At 39.6% G+C, this 26975-nt stretch overlaps 1 protein-coding gene across 1 annotated transcript in view; it reads left to right on the top strand.

Moving 5' to 3' along the window:
* The window catches only part of Cfap54 (cilia and flagella associated protein 54), a 293678-nt gene that overhangs the window by 203071 nt on the left and 63632 nt on the right, over positions 1 to 26975 (top strand). The window contains 5 exon segments of the mRNA XM_035451711.1: positions 1414 to 1569; positions 4015 to 4120; positions 5017 to 5110; positions 9758 to 9856; positions 10822 to 10963. Of these exon segments, the coding sequence (XP_035307602.1) occupies positions 1414 to 1569; positions 4015 to 4120; positions 5017 to 5110; positions 9758 to 9856; positions 10822 to 10963 (597 nt within the window).

Below are 26975 nucleotides of genomic sequence, written 5' to 3'. Positions count from 1 at the left end.
TTCTCAGCAGTCTCTCCTGTGGTATAGACTGAATCACAGGACTTTGGTTATTTACTCTTTTTCCCTTTGTGATGACCTCTATTAGTAAATAGTGCATTTTAAGGTTATATTTATGAAACAGAAGTGGGCAAGATTGTCACCCACTGACCTAATAGACAACCATCCTGTCTGGGTAGCTTCTTAGGGCCTTTCCAAGATCCAGATGGACCAGATCTCTACTCTGTTCCTACAATGCCCTAAAGTTTCTTTTCCTGTGACCAGCCTCATGTTGTTTTAACTACTTGTCTTGCTCTTTATATTCTTGGTTAATTATTAAGATTCAGTTATTAGGATACAGGCTGCTTTATGTTCAAATCATTACCATATGACCTGGGCAAGTTACTTACAGCTTTGAGTCATTGCTCTGTCTTCTGTCATATGAGCATAATAATGTTGCCTGCTCAGAGTTGTGAATCACAGGTGCAATTCTTATGGAGTTCATGAGACAGTACCTGACATGTAGGAAATTTAACAAGGCTTACCTCTTAGTATTCTTTTTCTCATTTATATCCAGTACTTAAACATGTAGGAAATACTTTTTGATAAATGTCAGTCTTTGATAACATATAGAACAGCATTTCTTCCATTCAACGATCCTTCCATGCAGTCATTAAAGATGAGGACTCCTAAGGAGTATGGCATGTAACCCTTTCCTATAAAGAGCTTTCTTATTCAGTTATCATGACAGAAGATTACATAATAACTAACCAGTGGATTTAATAGAAAGAAAATTATTGCCTATTAATATATGTAAATGTGTTAATAGTGAACAATATACAACTTCCAGATGTTTCTCTGCTAATAGCCTCTTCTTAAAAACATGGGGCTGTCTCTGACTCTTTTACTGGCTTTTAGAACCCTATTCTTCATACTGGGCTGCCTTGCCCAGCCCTTTACATAATAAAAGGGGAGGTACTTTGTCTTACTGAAACTTAATAAGCCATGGGATATTGATGTCCATGGGCCTGCCCTTTTCTGAATAGAAATGGAGGAATGGATGGGGGCATGCAGGAGGGGGGTAGCAGAGAGGAGGGGGAGGAAACTGCAGTCTGGATGTAAAATAAATAAATATTAAAAATATTTTTTGAAACAAAGAAAGACCATGGAAGTTGTTGTATAAGCACCTTGAAAAGTTGAGAACTGGAGACACTTGGAGACCATTGCTGATTTAAAAAATATGACAACCAATTGGAGATTTACCAAAGCCAAACTATTGTTGTAGTTCCCTGACATATTGGATATGTGGCTGTCTAAAACATTCTTGACTACAAGAATTGTGAAGACTCACAGCATTCAGTGAGAAGTCCCTTATCTTCTTAGCTTGCTCCAAACACTGAAGACTTTATTGTTTTGCCTCCACTGTTTTGCTTTTAGGACACACATTGTCCAAGCAGGTATATTCCCAAAACAAGAAGAAGGACATCACTAAATGGCTGCCTTCCCTTCACATCTTTGAGATGGCCCTGAAGCTCTGCAAGGTGGCAGCATTGGAGGAGTGTGAGGTGGAAGCAGAAATTCTGTTTCAGAAAGGTAAGTTGTACTTGGCATTACAAGTGATAAAGCTTGCAGAGCTGTGGAGTTATTAATGATCAATTTCTTCACTGTAAATCCACAGACTTTACAAAGAGCTTGCCAATTACAAGACACACCACTCCTCTCTGTATGTCTCTGTTTCTGATGAAAGCCTCCCATTAAGTTATATCTAGAAAAAAGTTACTACTAATTGATTCCTCATATAAGGTTTAATGTCAACATCAGCCACTTCACCACATATTGTGTGGCTGGAGAAATGACTCAGCAGTTAGAAGCCTGTGATGTTCTTGCAGGGCACATGAGTCTAGTGCCCAGTACCCATGTTAAGAGTTACCATCTGTTACTCCAGCTCCATGGGATCCAACAAACTCTTCTGGCCTCTGTGGTCACCTTCACTCAGGCTCCCATACATCCACACAAACACACATACACATAATTTAAAAATTAGGGCCAGAGAGATGGCTCAGCAGTTCAGATCACTGACTTCTCTTCCAGTGGACCCAGGTTCATTTCCCAGCATGCATATGGCTGTAGCTTCAATTCCAGGGCAATCTAATGCCCTCTTTTGGCCTTCTCAAGTACCAGGCCTACTCATGATATATAGGTATACATTCAGGAAAACCATTTATGCACATAAAAGAAAATATCAAAAACATAAAAATAAATGTTTTAAAACCACATACTTGCTAAATAATAATTTAAAAAACTGTAATTATTAATTAAAACAAAATAATTTATTATTAAATGATAACAATGAATTAGTGTTTTACATTATTTTATTACCTAGTTAGCTATTTTGGCTAATTTCTGTAAGTAAGAGACAGCATTACATTAAAGTTTAATAACTGTGGAATACCTGCCTTTAGAACTTATGGACAATGCATTCCTATGATTTCACCGTGGCCATTTTTCTGTAAGAAAGTCAAAGTGTAATGATTGCTGTCATTTACTGAACTAGACATGTCACATGACAGTTAGCATCTCACATGCCAGCAGCTATCAAATGAGTGTGCCCAGCAGGGAGCTCTTTACCCTCCCTGCTTCCCACCCTTTCACTCCTGCTACACAAAAACTGTCATCTTACTCATGGTGACTAAAAGAGTTGCTTTCCTGGCATTTCTGCTGCAGGACAGCTCTCTAAGTTCTTGTACTTGAAGAATAGCATCCACTATGGTTGCCTTGGTTGCTGGTAGGCAAGTGATGGGTGGGCATTGGCATCATTTCTTAAGTATTTTCAAGCATTTACTATTTTTTAAAAAAGGATTTAGTTTTCATTAAGTTTATTGTGTTTTATTTGGTTTTCTGAGACAGGGTTTCTAGATGTAGCTCTGGCTGTCCTGGAACTCAATCTGTAGACCAGGCTGGCCTCAAACACAGGGATTCACTTGTCTCTGCTTCCCTGAATGCTGGGATTAAAGGTATGAGCCACAAAGTTAAGTTAAGTTAATTTTTGAGACTTAAAAACTAGGCTGAAGAGATAGTTCAGCCAGTGAAGCCTAGGCCACTGTGTGTGTGTGTGTGTGTGTGTGTGTGTGTGTATGTGTGTGTGTAAAACTTTGTAATTAATTGACTATATATATATATATATATATGGTACAGTATAATGTGTCTATATATGTATACAGTATGAGGTGATTAAACCTACCTAATTCAACTTATCTAAACATATCATTTTATTTTGTGGCATACTGTTTAAGAATCTAATTCCTTAGTACTTTTTAAGTATGTAGTACACTAATTACAATCATGAGGCTGTAGAGTAGATTACAGAACACATCTATCCTGACTGAACTGTTATCAGATCTCCCCTGTTTCCCATACTTCAGCAACTGGCACTCCTCTTTCTACTTCATGAGAGGAGCTTTCTCTGATTCATGAATTAATGTAGGTAACATCACACAGTGTTTACCTTTCTGTGCCTAGCTTCTTTTGCTTAGCATACTGTCTCACATTAATATGTGCTAGATAATTGTGTGTGTGTGTGTGTGTGTGTGTGTGTGTGTGTGTGTGTGACATTAAAAAATCCATTTAGCCTCATAGAACACTCAGGCTTATTCTGTCTTTGCACTTATGAATACTGCTGCAGTGAATATGAAGATACAGCTGAGCCCCTTTGTTTTTGGTATTTGTGAAACAGACAAGGGCAAGAGAAAAAGAGATACTAGAAGAGAGGAATCACAAAGTAAAAGAGCAGAGAAAGTAAGCTATAAGGCCAGTGGTATTGGGAAGCCAAAGGTGTCTTTATTGAAAGCATTCCAGACATTCCTGAGGAAGGAAGCTTTAATTCTTTTATCCCAGCTTATCCATCATCAAGCAGTGACAGACAGACAAGTGGATGGCAACAGTCTATCTTCTAGAGCTAGCAGAATGAAGTATTTGTTCTTCTGTTATAAATTATAAAAAATGGGAAACCATCTTTATGCATGCTTTTTCTTCTTGCAGGCAGAATAGAGCGCCAAATGCTGAAGGAAGACAAATCTCCAATTTCACAAGTAGAGAGTTTTTTCGAAGCTATTCAATTAAGCCTGAGAAATGATCAGAACCCAGGGTAATGGCGAGCCTTTCATTCTTGCAGAACTACTCCTGTGTGGTCTGAGTTCTGTATGATAGTACACAGAAGATTCAAGAAAGAGAAATCCCATCATGACAGGAGCTCACACACTGGGGTTGTCCAGACAGCAGTAGGTTTACTGACCTGCTTCCCAAGCTTATTGCTTTTGACTCTGACCTAAGGCCTCCTTTACAGGAAAAGGTCAGATGCCTCCCATTTATCATAGTGCCATTCTAGGCTACAAAGTAGCTGTTACCTAGACCTAGTCTCGTGTCAATATAAAGACTGTTGGGACTTCTTGTGGACAATTGTCTTACAACTAGAAAAACCTACCATGGATATTAATGAGTTGAGAAGGATTTATTTACATAGTCTCTGTAGCCATCCATACCAGTAGTCTACTTAATTCTGCACAGAAATGACCTCAACATTGATGGGAAGCCACTATTAGACACGAGCACTGACCCAAGAGACATCAACTGATACCTTTGATAAAACATATACCGTATGACCATTACTGCTGTCTGTAAAGTTCTCTGTCTATTTCCATTTTAATTAGCATAGGAGAGTAGACAGAAGCCTGGTTTACAAGCATGGCTTCTTTTGCTATGAATTCTTAAGTGACTACTTCACTGGAATATTCCAGAAAGGTCTTTGCTAAGCTTTGTAGCAGTCATAGCCTGAGATGTTGTTAATATAAGACCAAGTAGAATGCTGAGCTTTCTCAAGAGCTTCTCATTTCCTACTAGCTGGGAACTAAAGATGCATAGGTTAGGAAAAGAACACTTGTTTGTCCATTCTTACTGTCCACTCTCCCAGAAATTGTTGGAGAAAAGTACAAAGAGATTGTACAAGAGAAAGGTGAAGCTAAATTTAGTGTCATATCATTTTAGGTTGATAAGAGATTCCTACCTAGAAATTGCCCTGATGTATTTCTATCTCAAGAAGCCAAAGAGAAAAGTTTCGGGAACACCGTCATCATTAAAGGTAACAGCTGTATTTAGAGGCATTAGAAGCCTTTGATTGTTTTCAATAATTTTGTGGGACTGAAATAATGAGGCATTTTCCTACGTGACTTGAAGATATTAACTCATTACTTTGTAGTCACAGTTGTAAGTTGGGTGCTTCTTTGGAGGCTTTAGGTGGAACTCTGGAAATTGATTTCAGTTCAGGGTTTGTTAAAATGATCTACACAGAATCCTAGTGCAAATACTCAAAGGCAATGAATGGCTAGGAATGTGCAGGAGAATATAGGAAACAGACACATTGTATTTTTGACACTAATAATGCCCTGCCAGTCGCATCTTATAGACTTATCAGGCACCTACTTTGATAGAGGCAATCTAGACTGTGATAAGTCAGTGCTGAGAGCATAGGCCCTCTTGCCATTGATCTGATGGAGGGAGACAGACTGTATGACAGCAGACATGGAAAATCAGAAGGGAACAAGGGAGAAAGGGGAAGAGAAGGGCCCATGATGGTGAATCTTAGGATGAGGAAATTAATTGAGTTGTTTAGATGTAAACGAACGTGGTTGTATGATGTGATATTAACATGGTAAATGAAGATGGCACTTTGGTGTGACGTCACAGTGGGAGGTGTTGGATAAGGTTGGAGCTGTGCAGAGTCAAGGAGAATGAACCACCCACCTCAGTGCTTGAAAACTAAGGTGCAGAAACATCTCCCCAAATCTTGCTGAAGGCAGACAATAACTTGCTACTTAGGGAGTGGGTTTGAGATTTGGGGTTTCCAGCAGACTCCCAGGTTTTGCTGATGTGCACGGGTGCACTGCAGTACACAGCATCTTGACTGAGGAAGACCCTAATGGCAGAAATAAGCCAGGTTGGTTTCCATGACATGATTATTGTTGGATTGTAATAAACGTTCATATTTTATCCTTACCAAATAATGACCACTGATTCGGTGAAGAGATCTTCTCAGAAAACATTGGGGTCAAATCTCTTCATGTTTAAAAAAAATTGTTGATTCTTTGTGGGTTTCACAGCATGCATCTCAATTTCTCTCATCTCCTTTCCCTTTGAATCCATCCGCTGCCCTTGCAACCTCCTGCTCCCAAGATAGTTTGTAAATTTTTGTTTGCTTGTTTGTTTTGAGATAAGGTCTGTGTAGCCCTGGGTGTCCTGAATTTTCCCATGTAGACCAAGCTGGCCTGCAACTCACAGAGATCCACCTGCCTCTGCCTCCCAAATGCTGGGATTAAAGGCGTGTGCCACTACAACTGTTTCAAATCTCTAATTTTTGCATGTCATAAACATGTTATAAAACTTTAGGCAAATATATTTGGTCAATCAAATAATTTATATGCTAGCTGCCTTAGGTGGGTATCACCATTTAAAAAATCAAAATGACTATAAACTAGGAAAGGTAGCTCTAGTGGTTAAGATAAAATGTTTATTACCCGTTAGAGAAAAACAAGTGTGTGGTTTCCATAGAGAACAGTGCTGCAAAGAATTGGGATGGCTTGAGTAATATCACTTTCTGGGCCTGTCTGAGAGATGGGCTTGTAATTATGAGTGTGAAATTGGATTTGAAGGAAAAAAGGACTTTAATTCCATAAAATCTGTATATCTTGACATAGCAAAAAATTTAACAAGTTACAAAATTACTAGAGGCACAGAAAAAAGCCCAAAACAAATAGAAACACTCATCCAGACATATTTGGGCTGTTGAAATGTAACATTTGAAATTTGTCTTAATAGAAACCACACAAAACCCCTTAAAACAACCACCAGGAATGGGGCCACTGAGCTGGGACATTTGGTAAAGGCACTTGCCACCAAGCCTGATTCCTGTGATGCTCCTGATAGAAGGAGAGACCCAACTAGAGCAAGTTGTCCTGTGACCTCCACATGTGCACTACGGCATACATGCGCCCCTGAAATTAGTAAACAAAATGTAAAACAAAATAAACAGTAGTATTGGTTCACTTCTAGTGGTGTGTAAGCAGCTTGGATCTCACTCTGATGTACCAGAGTGACTTTGGAAGCCTTGCTTCCCCACCTCTGAATGGGAGGTGGTTATACATACCAGTTAGTGTAGCTATGAGCATAAACAAAGTATTGAGCATGATGTATTAGGTACCATTAACTTTACATAACTTCAACACAGCATCTATATTCTCCATTAAGTATTTTATATGTAGTAGATTACCCAATAATTGTTAGTTAAGTCTAACTAACCATTTTTTTGCGCATCTATTTATTCATTCATTATCCAAACATTTTTGAAGGGCTTAATGTGGTACCAGGCCTGTCCTTTACTTTCCCTACAGAGCCCAGAGTCTAGCAAGGGAAAAACACAATTGAATGGTACCTTGATTAGGATTGCGAACACAATATGGCAAGGTGGAGACACTGAACAAATAAACTAATTCCCTTCCATGGGAAGACTAAGTCTCCACAGATAAGAAAGTTTAGAAGAAGGAATAGAATTTCCCAGGCAGTTAAATTAAGGAAAATAGTTTAAAGAGAAAATCAGTTGTGACAGCGTTTTTTCATCTGTACATATACTGGACACAGATCTCCTACTGGATGTACAATTGGCAAACATTTCCTCCAAGCTGGTGGCTTGCGGTGTTTATAGACAAACAAGTTTTAATTTTTATGAAGTCCAGGATGAATTTTTTTTCTGTTTTAGAGGCCATGCTTTGAGTGGTGTGCGGAGATCTTTAGAATCCATTGATCTTTGAGTCCCCTTTATTAGTGTCTCACTCTTTGTTGCTATAGATTTTGGTAAGGTCTCAGGTTTCAGAGCGCATATCCTCCAACACCACGATTCATCTTCAAAATTCTTTTCATACTTGGAGACCTTCACATCTTCATATACATTTTCCAGTTTGCTTCCCAATTTACAAAAAGAAAAGTGAATTGTATTTTTTGAGGAATTCTGTTGAAGCTGCAGTACTGTCTGGTGACAGTTTGTCTTAACAATATTAAATATTAAGACTTCTGGGACACAAATTAGAGAATTTATTTGTAGAAATGTGTTTGATTTGCACATATATCATTGAATTTTTTAACCCATGCCCTCACCACGTTTGTTGATTTTAATAGTGTGTGTGTGTGTTTATGCATGTGTGTCCTAGGATTTTCTATATACAGGATCACATCTTTTACAAGTAAACATGTTTTTATGTCTTCATTTCCAATCACTCCTGAGTTTCCTCTTTGTTTTTCCTCTGGTCACATGGGCTGTGCAATGTTGATACCTCCCTATCTAAAATAGAAAACCCATCATGTTCTTTCTCCAGCAATTTTTTTAAAGTCTATTTTGAGCCCAAGTCCAGCCTCCTCAGTAATTAAAAGCCTCAATTAAAATTGGCTACATTTCCCAGAGTCTCTGTCACTAATTCCTTTCACCTTACTCTGGATTCTTCAATTCATGGCTGTCAGTCTTCCTTCCAGACTTACAGTCAGGAAAACCACTCAGACTTACATCTAGTCATTGCTACACTAGAGCCCATATAGCTCTTCACTGGGCCTTATCTTGGGCAGAACCGTATAGTTCAGATGCCCATGGGCAAGTGTCTCCTGCTGTCCTTTGCTCCAAACCTGTCCCTTGTGTGGGCTGACTACATCAGACCATTGTACCCAGTGACTTAACATCCCTGATATTCAGGACCTCACTTCTTCCCCAAAAATCTTCTAGATAGAACTAAACCATTGACATGCTTCAAGTCACTATATGTCTAATTCTACAGTTTTCTTGAAGAATAAAGAAATAGTTAAAAATGAACATCTAAAAGTTAAAACATTAAATTACTTAATTTTGTTTGTTTTTTCTCTTATAGCCTTGGCTGTCCTGGAACTCTGTAGATCAGGCTGGCCTTGAACTCAGAGATCCACATGCCTCTGGCTCCACAGGGATTAAAGGCCTGTGCCGCCATGCTTGGTCTAATTACTTAAATTTTTAAAAACTGACTTAAAATTTATTTACTTCAGTTATCATTGAAAGTATAAGTTACTGTATTTGCTGTATTTGTTTTTTTGTAGCATTGGACTTTTTGTGTTTAAAAAATGAATGTATATGAGTATATATGTGACAGTAAAAACTGTTCTTTGTGGTTTCTGTTCTAATATAGAGTTATGCAATCCCCTTAGCATTTTCATAATAGTAACATAACATAAAAATCCACTGAGTCACTCAGGAGGCTGAGGCCAGAGAATCTTGAGTTTGGGACCTGCAGAGATTTGAGGACCCATGTCAAAACAACAGAGAAACAGAACAAATTCAAAAATCCTCATTCCTGGTCTATTTGCCCACAATACATTCATGGTAAAATTGAATTTGACATCAGTAAAAAGATATTTTCATTAACTTATTACATAAACCATGTAAACTCATAGAAAAAATCCTTTTGAAGACTTGGTATAATTTCTGTTTATATAGAGAGCAATGTATGTGCATTTTTAAAAGTATAATCATACATACATACAAATTTTTAACCTATGGTTTTCTTTTTGATTTATTTTAAACATCTTTTTACGGCAGTAATATATTATACTTCTTGATGGCTGCATATTATTCCACCAACATGTCATTTGGAAAAGACGAGGTTTGTCAAGAAACATTGAGATATCTTAATCCTAAAATGCTTTTTGTGTACTATTTTAGCCTCTTGGCAAAAGGCAGAGTTCTATTAAAGAACACGCATCAACTCGATTTGAGAAGTTCAGCTTACTGGCCTGGATTGCAATACGAGCTGCTGCACAGGTCAGTGTGTGTATGTTGACTCTCCCTGTTATCTTCCCTGTGTTCTTCACTCTTAACTCTCCTGTTGTCTTCCCTGTGTTCTCCACTGTTGAATCATCCTGTTGTCTTCCCTGTGTTCTCCACTGTTGAATCGTCCTGTTGTCTTGCCCATGTCTTCCATCTGTCAGCTGCCATAGCAGCACGATGGATCTGCTTGAAAGAAAGGAAAAGTTACACTCTGAGAGGGATTTCTATCTGCCATGTCTGTTTAGAAACTTTACAAATGGTCTCTACACCTGTGTGGCATTTATAATCGCTCGTAAGCAGACACAACTGTTTCCATTTTCCCTTAATGAAATGTTGGATATATATGTGCACCTGTCCAACATTTTGGCAAATGCATGTCACAGCTGGGTGATGTGACTTATTTAAAGTGACTTATGCATTAATTAAATTGTCAAAGCTAACCAGTTGGCTTGATTGTGCTGCATATTACACATATCAGGGATCATATGCTTTTTTCATATGGTGATTTTTTTCTTCCAACGTATATCAGATATTATTTTATGAATTCATGTCTTCATGTTTATTGTTTCTGTCTGTATTGTGCTGCTGCAACAGAACAGCACACACTGGGTAATTAATGTTAAATGCGAATCTACTAATGAACTGGTAGGTTCAAGATCAAGGGCTAGCACCTGGTCATGGCCTTCTTGCTCTGTCATTGCCTGGCAGAAGGTAGAAGGGCGGGAACAGAAATCAAATGGGGAGACAGAGTCTCCTGTAAGAAGGAGCTTATCCTGTGACTTCTCTCTCAATCCACACTTCAGGGCTAAGCTCTCTTGACCTAATCATCTCTTTAAATGTTCCCCTCTTCCTGGTGCCACAGTGGGGATCAAATTCCTAGAACATGAACTTAGAGAAGCACAGTCAAACCATAGCTTGTACTAACACAAAATATATGAATTCTGATGTGTTCATTCTAGGTCAGTGAAGCTGTGCTGACAATCAACCTCCTGATTGGAAAGAAGAATGCTAGAACCGACAAAGTTAGTTACATGGCACTGCCAAACATTCCAGAGTTTGCCATTGTGGATCTTTTGTCTTCATATACAGATTATTTACTTGGTATGTTTGAATGTCTACAGAACTTGCCAGAATCTTCTCTGTGTACATGCAACCAACTATTAAGACTTTATTGTTGTGATTTGTTGGCCTTTTGCTTCGAGGAGATGTTGGTTTGGGGAGTCTCCAGGATCCTTGGACCAGTTGCCAAAATAGGGTGTGCCAGGTCTCAACCTGAGTGTACATGTTACCCAGCTGGCTGCTGCATGTCAGGGCTCTGGGAATGATACAACCTTATATTGTTTGTCTTAACATATATGCATGTCACATGGTAACTTTTTGTGTGAGGGAGTTTCTGTGATCCTTCAGCCCAAAACATTTACCCACTCAGACTCTCCAAGGGCTCTTTAGTCTTATTAGTATTTTACATTTGTGTGTCTGTTGGAGTGTGTGTATTTAATTGTCATACATTAAGTTACCATTGGCTTCCTGAGAGCAGGATCTGCACTGTTTTATTTTATCTATAATAGAGCACACCATCACTTGCACATGCCAGGCATTCAGTCTATTAAATGAATGAATGAATGCCAGGTGAATAGAGTTTAACTTGACTTTATTACCGTTTTTATGACTTTTACTTATATATGGTGGACTCAACAATAATGTATTTAACATTCAGCTTTGCATTTGTTCATCCACTTGTCAAAAATAGTTTTTGAATGTTTCTCATATAGTAAGCACTGAAACAGGTGCCAAGGAGTAATGGGGTGCTGAATATTTCAGTAAGACTGATGTCTCTGTGTTGTTGTTGTTATTGGGTTGTTTGTTGGTATGAGTGAACCATTGAGACAAAGGAGATGAAAATCTTCCCTTTAATTCAAACAGGTGGCACCGGTCCCCTTACAGCTTCAGGAATCAGCTTTCTCAGCTGTAGCATTGCTATTCAGTGATGCTCTTGCACCTTACAACATTGTCCTTTCAAGCTCCTTGTAGATGATTCAGTGACCAAGACTGTTTCTAGCATAACAATGTTTTGTTGGAGGTTAAATGTTGATTAGACAGCTTTCTTATGAGACTTTATTCTTAAACCTTTATTGATGCCAGACCTGGTAGAATTTTGCTATCTCAGGCTTCTGGGTCATTATCCACACCTCCATCTGGGTTCTCCCTTCTCCTTGGCATCATACAGATGAGTTCACTAGAGACCCTGCACAGAGCAGTCTAGCAACCTGGAACTGGTCCCATTTATCATGCTTCCTGCATGATTACCCCTTCTTCTATCCCATCATCATTAATTCTGGATGACGTGCCTACTTTATTCTACTCCTTTCCTTGTGGTCTTCACTTTAAGGAAGATACATAAGGCTCATCTAAGATGGACCAAGGATCCCTCAGTGACTTACAACTAAGAACATCTTTATTCTTCTCCTGTGTTCTGCCCCAGGCTGCAGATGGGGCTCAGACAAGTCCATGAGCATCTGCTATGCATGATAGCCTGCAGAACTCATGGCTACCCATAGCATGTTCCATTTACAGCAGATACTGGAGCAAGAGCCCGAGGTCAGATCACACAGGCTTACGGAAGGCCTATCTTACCAACCCACCAAACTACTCATAGCAGTGCTCAATGTGAGTGAGGTAGGGACATGTGCTCTGCCTGTAGAAGAGGTGAGATGTCTTTGGATAGCAATCTACACTATCACTCACCAAATGTCTAGAGGCCCCTAAGAAGAACTGTGAGCATCTGTACAGAGAGTCAGAATGAGTTATCGCCAGGCTCAACTAATGATGTCAGCCATGGGTACACAATGGAGGATGGTGTTCTCTAAACCAGTTGATATCAGTCAGTCCAGTTGAGTCATTTTCATCTTAGCTTAATTGTTTTTGTTGCTGGTGGTGTTTTCTGTGGGCAGCTTTCCTAGCACACATTCTAGTTTCTTTAGTTTCTGCTTTAGACCATTAACACTTCTTTACTATTTTCACTATGAAATTGCTCGGTTGTAAAGTATAATCTGCTTTTCATTTTACCTTGCAGAAAGAATATTAATCTTGCCCTCCAGTCTTTTCCTGGCAGGCTGATAATTAATGCATGTTGATGACTTCGCTCATTTCTGTATTTGGGTTGGAAGGAAGTTCTGAATTCCCACCTGATTTCCACAAATACACAGATGGCCATGAAGTTCATATTAAAATGACTTGCTAAAGGGAAAAACCTCTCAACAACAACAAATAAAACTTGTTTGATTTCCTACTCATTAGCATAAATTAGCATCCGGAAGAAAACTTCAGTAATCTAGCTTTAAACAATATTAGTATTCATCTACACATGAGGTGATGAACAATTGTCATCGCTTTGTGTGCAGAAAGCAGTGCCAGTATTTCTTTGCCTGTCTCCCTTCCTTCCCACTCCTTTGCTGTGCTATTGATGGAATCCAGAGTCTTAAACTTGCTTAGTATCTCTGTCAGCAGTGAGCTACACCACAAGTCCTGCACCAGATGCTAATGTCCATCAGAGAGGAGTCATGGAACAAACACAGCAGGGAAGCAGGTCTTCCCTTCTATGAGCCTAGCCATGGGCAGTTAGAACAGGCATACACACTGAAATATACAAACCCATCTTTTAGAAAACCATGCTAATGAAAGTAGGATTAACACACCAGAAGCTAAATAGATATCTTTTATGGAAAGTTGGGAACAATCAGGAAAGTAAAAGAGTTCTCTGGGAGCATTCTTTTCTCCTGGAAACAGTGGATTATAGGACAGATACAAATAAGTACCAGCTGGAAGGGGAATCAGATGTTCTTGACAAAGCAATTCAAGACCTGAACTGTAATGGCAGAATAGCATCTGTGGAAGTTGGACTCCAGAGTTCCTTGCCAGGATCTGAGAGCAATGATAGGTATTCATAGGACATTGAAAAATCCCAGCAGAATTATTAGTCCCATTTGTTGAATATTCTGCACATTGTCTCATAGACCCCAAAAGAATGGTACTGGCAATGTACAACCTTCTTTAGATTCAGCATGAGAACATTTATTAGATGCTAACGTGGCAGTTACGTTCAAATATACGCAATCTTCTAGTCTTGATTTTCTTGTGGCCTTAATATTAATTCAACAGGGATGAAAATATTAAATTCTGTAAGACACTTTAAATTAAAAGTACCATTTTGGATTAGTGGTCCCAGATGCAGCCTCTCACAGCTAAATACACATGAGATACAGAAAGCTACAAATGCAGGCCAAGTTGATGAACTCCCTGTCAAGACTGCAGAGGCCTGTGGAACAGAGCTGATGAACACTGTTGGTTCGTAGTATGTGTTTCACCCCAGAAACACAGCTGGTCTTTCTGCCTGAAGGAATGGGACCAGAGATGAACTCAACACCAACTAAACACAGGGACTCTGTTTCTCTACAATTATCTCATTCCCTTATGCCTCCATGGCACAATTAGTAGCAGAAAAATGGAGTGACACATTTTGTACTCAAATCCCAGACAGTTACATCATTTACCTATGGGACAGAGATTTGCCTGTTCTAGAATAGTGGAGGTGTGTGTGTGTGTCCATCTATTTACTATATCACTAGAAGCAATTACTGAGGCATGATGAGAACCAATTGCAGTGAAGCAGTGCTGTTCTGGTACAGTGTCTACAAGAGCTTAGAGTTCCACTGAAGAGATACTTCATTGATCACTTAAATTTGGGAAGGGATCCAGAAATTTTAGTGGTTATAGAGATTGCTTTACAACTGTGAGGCTCAGTGAGTGGGTCCCCAATACCCACATAAACACTGGGGTGCCTATGGTGACCTACTTGTAATCCCAGCACTTTGGAGTAGGTATGGTATCTTCAGGTAGATAGATTAGCCAAATAAGCAAGCTCTGAGTTCAACAAGAAACACTTGTCTCAGTAAATAAAATGGTAAACTACTAAAGAAGATATACAATATTCACCTTTGTCTTCCACCAACATCCACCTTTGTCTTTGTAAAGAGATGTGCACCTGTGAACATCTATACATGCATGCTCACCATATATACATACACACTTAAAAAAAAAGCCAAGAAGAGACAGTGCCATGGGTAATAGTCAACTGTCAACACTATCAGTTTTTAGGTAATAAATATTATACTAAATAGAGTCACAATGGAAAACAAGAAGGGAGATAATGCATGGGAGATAGCAATGGGATGCCATCTTCTTGAAGACGGACAGGAAGTGGTGCCTGTTAGAGACTCAAAGAAAACAGGGTTACATCCCCTTAGTGGGGGCCCTCACAGCCAGGGACTGACAATAGCAGAGAGCCCAAAGGCTGGACTACTAGCTGATAAGCACAGGTCATATATGCTCTAGGAAAAATCCAGGGAGAGTATCAGTAATGTGCATCTTTACAAATGAGACGTGATGCTGAAGCAATGAAACAGCTATCTTCCTCTACTAGTTCAGTCCCTCATCTATCCAGCTCTGGGCAGTATCATCACATTAAGCATCATGTTGGACACAAGTAGAAGACAATCCACATGACTTAACACAGACAGAGCTGGTGTTTATTTTAGGATCAGTCTATCAAAGGGGTTTAACTGACTTGAAAGCTCCTACTGCCCATTCTAACTCAAACATGGAGCAATTCTACAAAGAAGTGAACAGAACTTGTTTTAATCCCTGGCCGCAATTTACAGCAGAAAAACACAGCCTTCCTTGTTCTCCAGGTAAAACCGAGTACTTTTTGAGCCAGAGGGTTAGCCAGAGGCCCTCGCTGGAGTAGGGTTCGAATCCTGCATTAGTGGTGGGGCTAGGACTTTGTCACTTGCTCATGGATGTGAGTGGAAGAGCCCCATAGGAAGGGAAAACAGAACCTAGCCAATGGCATGGAGTTGGGGTTCATAATAGGTTAGTCCTTGAGCTGGGGTCTAGAAATATCCTGCCCACTGGTCAGAGAAGCAGAGCTGAGAAGGGCCCACCTGAGAGGAGTCAAACTCACTCTGGTTATAAGGTTGGAACTCACACCAAGTAAATGACTCAGGGATCTTCACACTCCCACTGTCTCAGAAGCAGAGGAAGACAGGGAGCTCTGACATGGTAACAGTTGCAAAGGGATGCTCCCCAGTGCAGGGCATAAGGGACTCCCCCATGCCCTTCCCTGGTCCTCCTGACGGTGGCTTTAGCATAAGTCCATCTCAACAGTGTCTAACATCCATAGATCAGAAAGAGAAAAAAAATGTCATCTTTTTTTGTCAGAAAAAGATTTGGTACAAAGAAAAGTTTATCTGGTCTTAATTTCCCTTTGTGGCATTAAATATCACAACTTCAGTCATATATCTACATAAAATTAGAATAGTAGCAATCTAAACTTAAATTCATTACCATAAAAATTATGCTGAATTTTATAAAACCATTTTACGGTATGTATATAATAGGTTAGGAAACAAAAAATAGTAAATAAAAATGTTATGATTTAGGGAGAGAGAGACCTGACTATTAGTGAAATTAATATTTTAGGAAAACTAATTATAAAAATATTTCTCTTAAGTGATATATATCAACAGAAAAGTAACCATTGACAGTGCAAAATTAAATTGTTACAGATTTACTTTTATTCTAATACAAGAAAATGAATTTGAAAAGCTCTATAAAATTTATAACTATCTGGAAATATATAATTTACTCAAAATTTTTTTATAAAAATAAAAAATACTAGATTTATTGCTATAGAAGTAATAAAGCTATGTTTGAAATTAAAACTGGAAGTTAAAGTTTATAAATTTAAGAAGATCATGAATAAATCTACCACAAGTTAACAGAAATAACTTACTACAAATTTATTTAATATCTGGTTTTCTAAAATTAGTTGAACTCTCTAAACTTCTAATGTCAGTCTGCACCAATGTAATGTTTTCACTGAAGTAAAGAAAATCCAGCCTCACATAGATTGAAGTTAGGAAATGCTGAATATTCAAAGGGCCTCTTCAAATAATTATATTCTTCTTTGCATGCAAAGCAGGGCTGGTGGCATGGTGTTTTTTGGGGAGGGTAGTTGATTCTGGGGTGTTCTCTGAAACTACATCACTGATCTTGTTGTTTTCTGCTATATGCATTAAAGTATATCAGTCCACCTTGCCATCCATGTGGCCTCTACCTCATGTGTGATTGTAACACCATGTATTGTCTCATGGCTCTCCATCCTCGGTCTCCCATGAGTCCCCTAGTCCTTGCTTGCTCTGTTGAAAGAATTGAGAGGATGTATGGGATATAGTGAGGGAGGGAGGTAGAGTTTACTACAAGATAAAGCGGATACTCTACGGCAGCCGTTCTCAACCTACCTAGTGCTATGACCTTTTAGTACAAGTCCTCATGTTGTGGTGACCCCCACTATAAAACTATTTCGTTGCTCCTTCATTACTGTAATCTTGCTACTGTTATGAATTGTAATGTAAATACCTGTGTTTTCTGATGCTCTTAGGTGACTCCTGTGAAAAGGTTGTTCAACTCCAAAGGGGTGGCATCCCACAGGTTGAGAACCATTGCTGTAAGGGGGTGTAGGCAGTGGCTGAGTGACCACTGTGGAGGAACAATCTCAAGCGGTAAGAGAGTCAGCCTACAGTTTTACGCAGGGTTTATCTATTTCTAATGGTTTTGGAGCAGATAGTTTACATGAGGGGCTTTTCTGTCCAGATGATTGACAGGTCCATTTGGATGAACTTAGTCTTCATTACAAGATAGGGGGTGTTTCCTTTTCTTACCAAGGTTTAACTGGAGGGTGATGAATTCAGTGGTTAATTCCTAGGATTTTGATGACCATAGAAGATAAAAGGCATGGGTGAAGAGCCCTTTCAAATAGTAGTTAACTGTTAGCCCCGAAGGTCCTTCCTGCGGGTTTTAATTAGTACCTACAGTTTTAGGCAGGGTTTGTCTATTTCTAAAGCTTCTGGAGCAGAGAGTTTTCATGAGGGCCTTTGTCATCTGGGAACAAATCTGAATTTAGAAAAGGGCACCATAAAGAACACCAAAGTGCTTAGGTCAGAGCTAATGAGGACCTCCAGGGACCTTAAGGATTGCTGCTTGGAATTGCCCTTCTAGGTAAGATGAGTCTCCTGGCCAAGCTTTTTAACGGGTAAATTTGGGGCCCAGTTGACACTTTCCATCTTTCAGAGGATTAAGGTCTCCAAGAGGAATGAAGATGGTATCTAATTCCTAGAGACCCTGTTATTGAACATGTGATCTGGGAAATACAGATGCATCATTACTGTGGGGATTTTATAGGCAATTGGTGTTAGTTTGGGCCCCAGGTTTTGTTAATAGGCCTCTGCCCAGTAAAGGGGGAGGACAGTAAGGCACCACAAGGAAAATATTGGCAAAGCGTATGTTACTTCACAGACAGCAGGAAGCTGGAGTGAAAACACTGGGTCTCACTGATGCCCATAACCTGACAAGAATCTTTCTAAGTGACTCTGTTACTGGATTGCTCTACCAGTCATCTGAACAGGACCCTTTCCCCAGGAAAGCTATCATGAGGACTTTTAGAAACACCATAAATCATACCTAAAAATGTTGATAACTAGGTGGCCTCTCTGATTAACATCCCCTGTCATCCAGGAGTGCTCTCCTTCACAGTGGTCAGTGGCTTTTGCCTGTCTTCCCCCTTGACAGTGCCCCGCTTGACTTTGTAAAACCTGTCTTCTATACTACACTCTCTGTGTGTCTCTGAGTTCTTTCAACAGACAGAGGTTGTTGAGAGCAGCTCAGGATTCTGGTGACAGCATAAGCATTTGGAAAACATTGGTTCCTGTAATGATGACAACATCTAAACTCTTGTCTATTTCCTTGGCCAGTCTCAAACCCTGTAAACTTAAAACATCACCATTCCTCTCAGAAAAATCTAAGTCCTGGAGAATCCATAGTGGTATGTATAAACTTTGCAAAATTCAGGATTTCGTCCTTAAACATTGAATATTTCTCACTGGCACTTAGCCTGTCATATAGTCCCTTGGTGTCCAGACAATGGACATCTTTCGTTTTTTCAGATTTTTTTTGCCACCTACCTGTGCCTGAATTCACCTTATATCTTGTCAGTTGTTCTTTCAAGTTAAATGGTGTTCTGTGGGGTTGGGGGGCACATTCAGCTGCCCCTCTGGAACAGCCCTTGTGCCTGCACACACAGTAGAGGGGCCTCACATGCTCTTCATGTTTTATTACACAGAATATGAAGAGTGTATAGTTAATAGCTTTAATGACTTGTACCGCTTCATCAAGCAGGGAAGACTAAATGAAACTGGCATTTTAATTAATTTATTTGTTTCACATGAAGTACGCAAGACAGTGAGGCAATTCATTGTCGCCCCCTCCCTAGCTTCCCATTAAGGTGCACCTCACTGCTTCCGGTGCCATCCCTGCAAATGGCATCACACTCCATCATCAAGTGTCAGGTTAAAAAGAGAGTTCATTGCTCAGAGCACTTTGCTTTCTTGCCAACATTGGCATAAAGAGAGTTCTTGTCAGAGGGTTTTGTGCTGATACAATTAGACAAACACAAACTCAACCTCAGATGAACATTGGTAAATGGGAGCCATGTGTCATGCAATGTGTATGTATTTCTACCGTAGAGGCAGGAAGGGATTCTCTGTTTCTCAGCTCTGTCTTTAAGCCACTGTATTTGACCATTGTACAGTGTCATGGTTTGGTTGACAGAGCTTTCACCCAGGGACCATTACTGCAAACAGGACTCGCAGATCCGTAGACCTCAGGATCAGCATTGAGTAGTCATTTGGTGCAAAGCTGCATGTGTGTCTAGGTTTGGGGTGCATGTCTGTGGCCAGTGAGATACAACTCACTCTACATCAGTGCTTCTCAACCTGTGGGTCAAGACCTCTTTGGAGATGGCAATCCTCCTTCTCAAAAAGCAAAACAAAACAAAACAAAACAAAACAAAAAACCCAAAAAAACCAAAAGCAAAAACTTTGATTCATAACAGTAGCAAAATTACGGTTACAAAGTAGTAAAGAAAATAATATTGTGGTTTGGGGACTTTAATCAGATGAGGGACTGATTAAAGGGTCGCCGCAGTGTTAAGAACCTTGAGGACCACTGCTCTATATGGTGTGCCATTGGCTTTCCATTTTTAACCTGGAAAAGCTCTGCCATAGTTTTGGATTAACACATTACATTTACACTTTTAATTCACGTTTTAAATACTATGGATAGCAAGACTGCTTGACTGGCCTCACAGCCCTGTCCTTCATCCTCAATTTCTTTCTGGGATTTACAGCTCAGTATCACCCTCCGCCTCCTTGTCTGTGCTCTCTATTTGATGGCATTTGCTTTGGGAATGACTCTCCACATTTTGTGGTTTGAGATTTCCTCTCTTCCTTTATTTATTCCAAATGGCACTGTTTTGTTGGTACTTGTTTTCTTTGTTGTTTGTCGATGGCTTCCGAAAGAGGAGGCCATGCCGATGTCACATAGGCATGTCCAATGTCAAAGTCATCAAAAACTTTTTTGGACAAAAAAAAATTTACGGTGTAAGAAGATACATATAAAACAGAGCACAAATTGTGAGAATACAGGTTGTTTGTCACAGATGAAATTCCATGTAACTATCACTAATTAAGGCATGGGACAATGCTAGCATCCCAGAAGTCCACCTGGTGACCCCTCCTGGCCACTGACCCTGCTGCCCTCTAATCTCTAACACATTTGTCCAGATTTTGGGTTTTGTGTAAATGGACTAACATCATTATTGTATCTGGCTGCTTTTGTTCAGCACTTTCTGTGAGATCAGCCTTCATGGCTGTAATAGCACTGTTTATTATCCATAGGTAAACACTGAAGGCTGTTGTGGAAGAGCCTACTCTGAACTCCCTGTGTGATCTTGCAGATACAGATGGTTGTGTTTTTATATATATGCCAAGGAGTGGGATTGCTGCCTCAGAGGGCATATGTGCATCTTTACAAGCTCTCCACAGCATTTTGGTTTAAAATGTATCTTGCTGAACATGCTGTATGCTGTATTGTGTATTGCCTATGACATACTCTTTACAGAGGCCTCCTTTTCAAGAGCCGTCTGTATTTTTTCTTTGGGAGTGTTCTTTCTATCTAAGAGAGCTGCAGATGTCCTTTATATATTTGTATAGAGAAGTTTTGCTGATTATACATCTTGCAATTATGCTTTCCCATTCTGGTTTTTTTTTTTTTTTTTTTTTTTGGTTTTTTCAAGACAGGGTTTCTCTGTGGCTTTGGAGGCTGTCCTGGAACTAGCTATTGTATACCAGGCCGGTCTCCAACTCACAGAGATCCGCCTGCTTCTGCCTCCCAAGTGCTGGGATTAAAGGCATGCACCACCACAGCCCGGCCTGTTTGTCTTTTTATTTTAGTTAATTTTGAATTTACTTTCTATTATTGTGCAGTTTGTAAATCCCCTTTTTAAGACAGGGTCTTGCTGGGCAGGTGCTTCAATCCCAGCACCTGTTGTGGTTAGTATATTTTATGTTCAATTATGCAAATATTTTCTTATATACAAAAAGTCATAAAGATGTCTCCTAGTGTCCCTATCTTTCTTTTATCACTCACACTTAGATCTACGTTTCACTATTTGACCACCTATCATGCTTCTGTACTTTGGAAGTTTAGCAGTCTCAAGAACACTGTCAGGAAACATGAATTAATGCAAGGCAGCAGTTGGGATAATTATGAAGTCAAAAGACATTAAGAATATGGTGAAATGAAACTGTTATTTCTCAGTGAGGAAAAATATTCAGAGATTAAAGATTCAAGGTCCAATAAAGTGATGTACCTGAAGTGTACAATGAAGTGATAGCATGGTTTTGTGGCTGGTGTGAATTAAAACAATCCTTTTGATCTTCATCCTAAAAGCTTTATTCTTTATGGCTTGTGGGATTCTGACATTAAGTCTTCATGAAAGAAATTTGGTCATATTGAGCTAAGCAATCCTAATCCTAATCCTAATGTAAATATTATTTTTTGTTGCTCTTTTTTTTTTGAGATGAGGTATTATATATCCAGGGGTGGCTTTGCATTCCTGATACTCCTGTCTTCACCTCCCAAGTACAGGAATCATAGGAGCATCGCCACACTCAGAAAATATTCTTTATTGATTTTCATCTTAGAGATACAATGAATAAAGGTTATGAATACAGATGAAAGTGTAAAAGTTGTGAAGTTTGAAAAAGGAAATCTTGGAAGGGAACAAAGGGGCACCTGCTGTTAGGCTGTAAAGTAAAATAGTCAGAGATGTTGTCCATATCTGATGCAACCAGAGAGCTTGTGGATCATATGGGTGAATGGTAGGAGACCTGGATGTGGTGATACACCAGAACAGTTATGAAGAATAGAGAGAGGAGAGGCCTCTGAGCTAATCAATACATTCTTCAAAACTAACAATTAAGGAAAAATTCAAGAAAACAATAATTTTCAGAGCTGGAACTAACCACTAGAAGAGGTTAAGTGCACATGGTTAAAAATACTTGCCTCTGCAGAGAGATTTTTATTTTTGATCATGTGCATGCATGACTAGTGAAAATAAGTAGCGTGTTGAAAGATACATGGTGTCAGATTGGATTACTTCTAGAAATGCAAATGTAATTCAAAATTAGAAAATCTATTAAAGCCAATCACTACACTAGTAGATAAAAAGAGAAAAATAATCATCATCTCAAATGGGCACAAAAAATTCAATAACGTTAAACAGCCATCCATGACTCTAACACTAAGTTAATGGACATTTCCTTCATTTAGAAAAGGGGCTGGAGTGATGACTCAGCAGTTAAGCATATGCACTTCTCTTTTAGGGAACCTGAGTTCAATTCCCAGTGTTCAGGCTGGGCAGCTCACAGCCAGCTGTAACTCCAGCTCCTGGGCATCCACAGACATTAGCACCCATGTTACACATAACCCTCCCTTACACACACACACACACACACACACACACACACACACACACACCACACAATTGAACATAAAATAAAATCATAGAATTCTGAGTGGGGAAAAATCCTCATATCACTTGCCCTCTGTGCTTGAATGCTAAACACTTCCCTCTAGAAGCAGAAGTGAAATCAATGCTTATCATGACTTCAGAATTGTCCTGGACACTCTACCTTGCATAACAATGTGAAGGAAAGAAATAATAATGAACTGTTGTTAGCCATGGACAATTCCCACAAACAGGGCCCCAATCTATAGACAAGGATGCACATCTAACAGGCTTGCTGCATGCAAGATGTTATTTCTTACCTAAAAATATAATCTATGTCCTTATGACCTTAGCAATCAGGAAAATGTAAACTAAAACTCCTTTGAGATTTCATCTAACTCCAGCCAGAATGGCTAAGGCCAAGAAAACCAATGCTGGCCAGGGTGTGTGGGGGAGGATAATACTAATTCACTTAGGATTACAAACTGGTGAAGCAACTGGAGATCAGTGTAGAGACTATTTTAAAGGCTAAAAGTATACCTTCCAAATGAGCCAGGTGTACCACCAGGCATCTTTACTGCAGAGGACACATTCCTTGCCATTCTATTCACAATAGCTGGGAAATGGAATTGGCCTAGGTAGCCATCATAATGGCTGGCTAGTGAAAATGTGGTGTATATACACAATGGAATTTTAATTGACTGTAAAAAAAATGAATGTTGTGGGTAAATGGATGGAACTGGAAAATATCATATGAGTGAGGTAACCCAGACACAGACAAAGCATATAATTTATCTGTAGAAGCCAACAAAGCAGAGAGGAACCATAGGGCAGGTGCATAAAAGGGGATCCAGAGAGGGGACAGTGGAACACGCGTGGGGAAAGAGGAAAATGGGAGGGGTTAATTGGAGTTGGGGAAGGAGGGTAACAGAGCAAGAGGAAAAAGGAGATCAATAACACTAAGGAGGTTTGAAAAGCCATAGAGAAGCATATGTTTATTTAGAAAAATAAGTTTACTTAGGAAAATAAACTTATTTAAAAGTATATTGTGTATATACACAAATATATATTAAAAATAATTCACATATTTGTGACACACACACATACACAAATATACATAGCTTAAAGGAAGTTATGCCATAAAGGAGCCATGGTCTGTCTATCTATAAAGAACCTAGTGCGAGGCAAGAGATGTCTTCCTTTGAGTTGTTAGTTGGGGTGGGATCCAACATACCACACCCCATAAAAATAGGCTATTGCTGTTGCCTTTGGTTGCCTCCCAGAACTTGAAGATAAGGTCCTATTGCTGAAGACACCACACCTTAGGTCACCAACTTGACGAATCAAGTTGCTGCTGACCTGGAAGGCCAGCTTCCATAGTGTTGGAAGGTGCTCTGCTAGCTGCCAAGGGAGAAAAGTTATCAACCATCCCACCCTTCTGTAAGTCCCATGAACCACCACAACACCTGGCTTGGCAGAATGCAATAGTGGCACTTATATCTTGGTAGTAACCAACAGTTGTCCCACTGGACTTAAGACCTGCCTTATAGAAGGGAACTTTAAGTCCAGGCAAGAATCTGTGGCTGGAGAGGTCATATACCCCAGAAGAGAATCTAAATTTAATATAGCTTCATTCAATATCATTTCCAACTTTATGGTAAGTGTAAGTCATACCCATCAACAACTCTTCCTTTTGTGGTAGACAGAGACTACTACTGCAATTGGCCAAAAGGTGGACAATAAGTGATCTCTGGTGCCTAGCCCAGTTGGTATATCCCCAACACATCCCCTACACCTAAGGCTCAGGCAACATTGTGGAAGAGGGAAAGAGAAGATTTGATGCCTGCTTCAAGATAGTATCTCTTAGACATAAGGAAGCCAAATCCATTAAATCCCAACAATTTGGCTGCCTGAACAAAACCTGTAAGATGACCACACCAGGTGACATGCCAATGTGGATGGAGGAAAATTTCATAAAGCCCCATTAATGTAGGAAATTACCAATATGGAGCCAGGTAAAAATACAAGGGGATTTAATAGGGAAAAGCCTTACTTACAGAGTGACCTAGCCAGTTGGCGGGGCAGCAGTAAGTACAGCAAGCTGAAGATGAAAGCAAAAGCAGGTCCGCCATGGAAGCTTCCCTCACTCTTCAACTTTCCCTACACCACCCTGACCACACCCTGGAAGGCGTGGTCAGGCACACCTGTAGCCAGCCCCTAAGCAGGTATGGCTATAGCATCCATTATAATTCCCCTTTTAGTCTAAAAGAGGATTAAAACTTAACAGTGTAATGTATCCAAAATTAACAATCATAAAGGCGAAATATAAGAAGATACAACAATCTGCTTATGTCACATCCTAAATATGTCTATTTTAACTAAACCCTAGAGTCATCTGAAAGAGGTGTCCAAGCCTGAACACCTCCTTCTCATCCTAACCATAAACAATAGGAAGCTATCCCTAACCAGGTATATAAACTATCCTAAGTGACAACAATAGGGGAAATGGGGCGTAGCATCCTCCAAGTTAGTTCCTGCTGAAATGGGGCAGTGATAGCCTTGTGGGGTCCTGTAGGAAGAAAATGTTAGTATAGTGAAAGTCTTGAATGTATTGCATCCAGTCCATGTTAGATGGGATTTGCTTGATTGAAGATCTTGCTTGAAATCCTCAACTTGATTGAAGTCAGTACCAGAAGCTCTGGTAGGAGTGTCAGTTGAAATGGAGAAAGTTGGATTCAGTGCAGTCGAGGAGGTATGGCCCATTTTCTTTCTGGGGCGTCCAGGGATTGCTGTCAGGCAGGTCTTCATTGGCTGTGTGGGACTCAAACATAAATATTAGCAGAGAAATGTTTGCTTGTGTAAGTATGTATACTAGAAAAGGCAACCATGGGAGCATAACAATTGTGAGAGGGTGTACACCTTAAAGGAAAGAGCCAAGAAAAGACAAAGACAGTCCCCAAATTCTTCTCCTATTCTGTATTACATCAATTGGCTTCTTGATACAATACAGAAACGCTAGAGTTAAACAACGTGCTTGGATTTTAGAGGAGGAAAGCCAAATCCACCTCTAAATCCAGCATTGATTTAATTGAATAGGGACTAGAAATAAAGAGAAATAGAGCTCTCTGAGAGACAGCAGTGAAGTTTACCATATGGCACCTTCCTTTTGTTTGATGGTTATAGCTACCTTTTCTTCTTAAGCATCTACCCATGCAGTGTTCATGGACTTCTGGAGATGAGTTTTCCTGTGAAGATAAAAGCAAAACACTTCCCTTTTCTTTGGGAAGTTTCTATTTAGTTTATGAGATATACCTTAGTAGAATACCTGTCATTTGTCCTCGTCGAGAGGTTTTTCTTTTTCAACTCGAATCTTGATCAACTTTACTGGTATCCAAAGTTTTTCTTCTCCTGTGGAAACCAATGCAAAACCCCGACCCTATCATAGCACATGTCCTGGTTTCCATGCAGAGGTTAGCACATCTTTGAAGTATACCGGCTGAGTTCAGCAGTTTTTTCGTAGTCCAGTGTCTTTCCACAGCTGTTTGCCCTTCTTCATTGGCATTAAGAAAATTCAACGTTAATAAAGCATTATGCAACCTATGTTTGGGGGGTTTAGTCTTCCAAGCCTGTTAATGGAGCATTTCCTTTAGTGTCCTATTAAATCTCTCAACCACTGCTTGTCCAGAAGGATTATGTGGTATACTGGTGATATGCTTTATGTTATAATATTTGAAAAAGTGTTCCAATTTTGTGGAGACATATGCTGGAGCATTGTCAGTTTTTATTTGTGCAGGTATACCCATAACTGCCATCACATCTAGCAGGTGTGTGATAACAGAATCAGCTTTTTCAGAGTTAAGAGCAGTAGCCCATTGGAACCCTGAGAATGTGTCTATAGTATGATGCAAATATTTCAAATTTCCAAATTTTGCAAAGTGAAAGACATCCATCTGCCAACCCTCATTTCTCTGAATGCCCTTAGGATTACAACCTGCTGGCAATGGAATTTGATTATAAAAAGAACAAGTAGGACAGTTTCTCACTATCTCCTTGGCTTGTTGCCAAGTGATGGAGAAGTCCTTTTTCAAACCTTTGCTATTTACATGATGTTTCTTATGAAATTCTGAGGCTTCTAGCACACTTCCTATT

This window comes from Cricetulus griseus, assembly GCF_003668045.3.
Source record: "Cricetulus griseus strain 17A/GY chromosome 1 unlocalized genomic scaffold, alternate assembly CriGri-PICRH-1.0 chr1_0, whole genome shotgun sequence".
Classification (NCBI taxonomy): domain Eukaryota; kingdom Metazoa; phylum Chordata; class Mammalia; order Rodentia; family Cricetidae; genus Cricetulus; species Cricetulus griseus.
The sequence above is the reverse complement of the archived record's forward strand: the minus strand, read 5'-3'. Positions and strand labels throughout refer to the sequence as shown.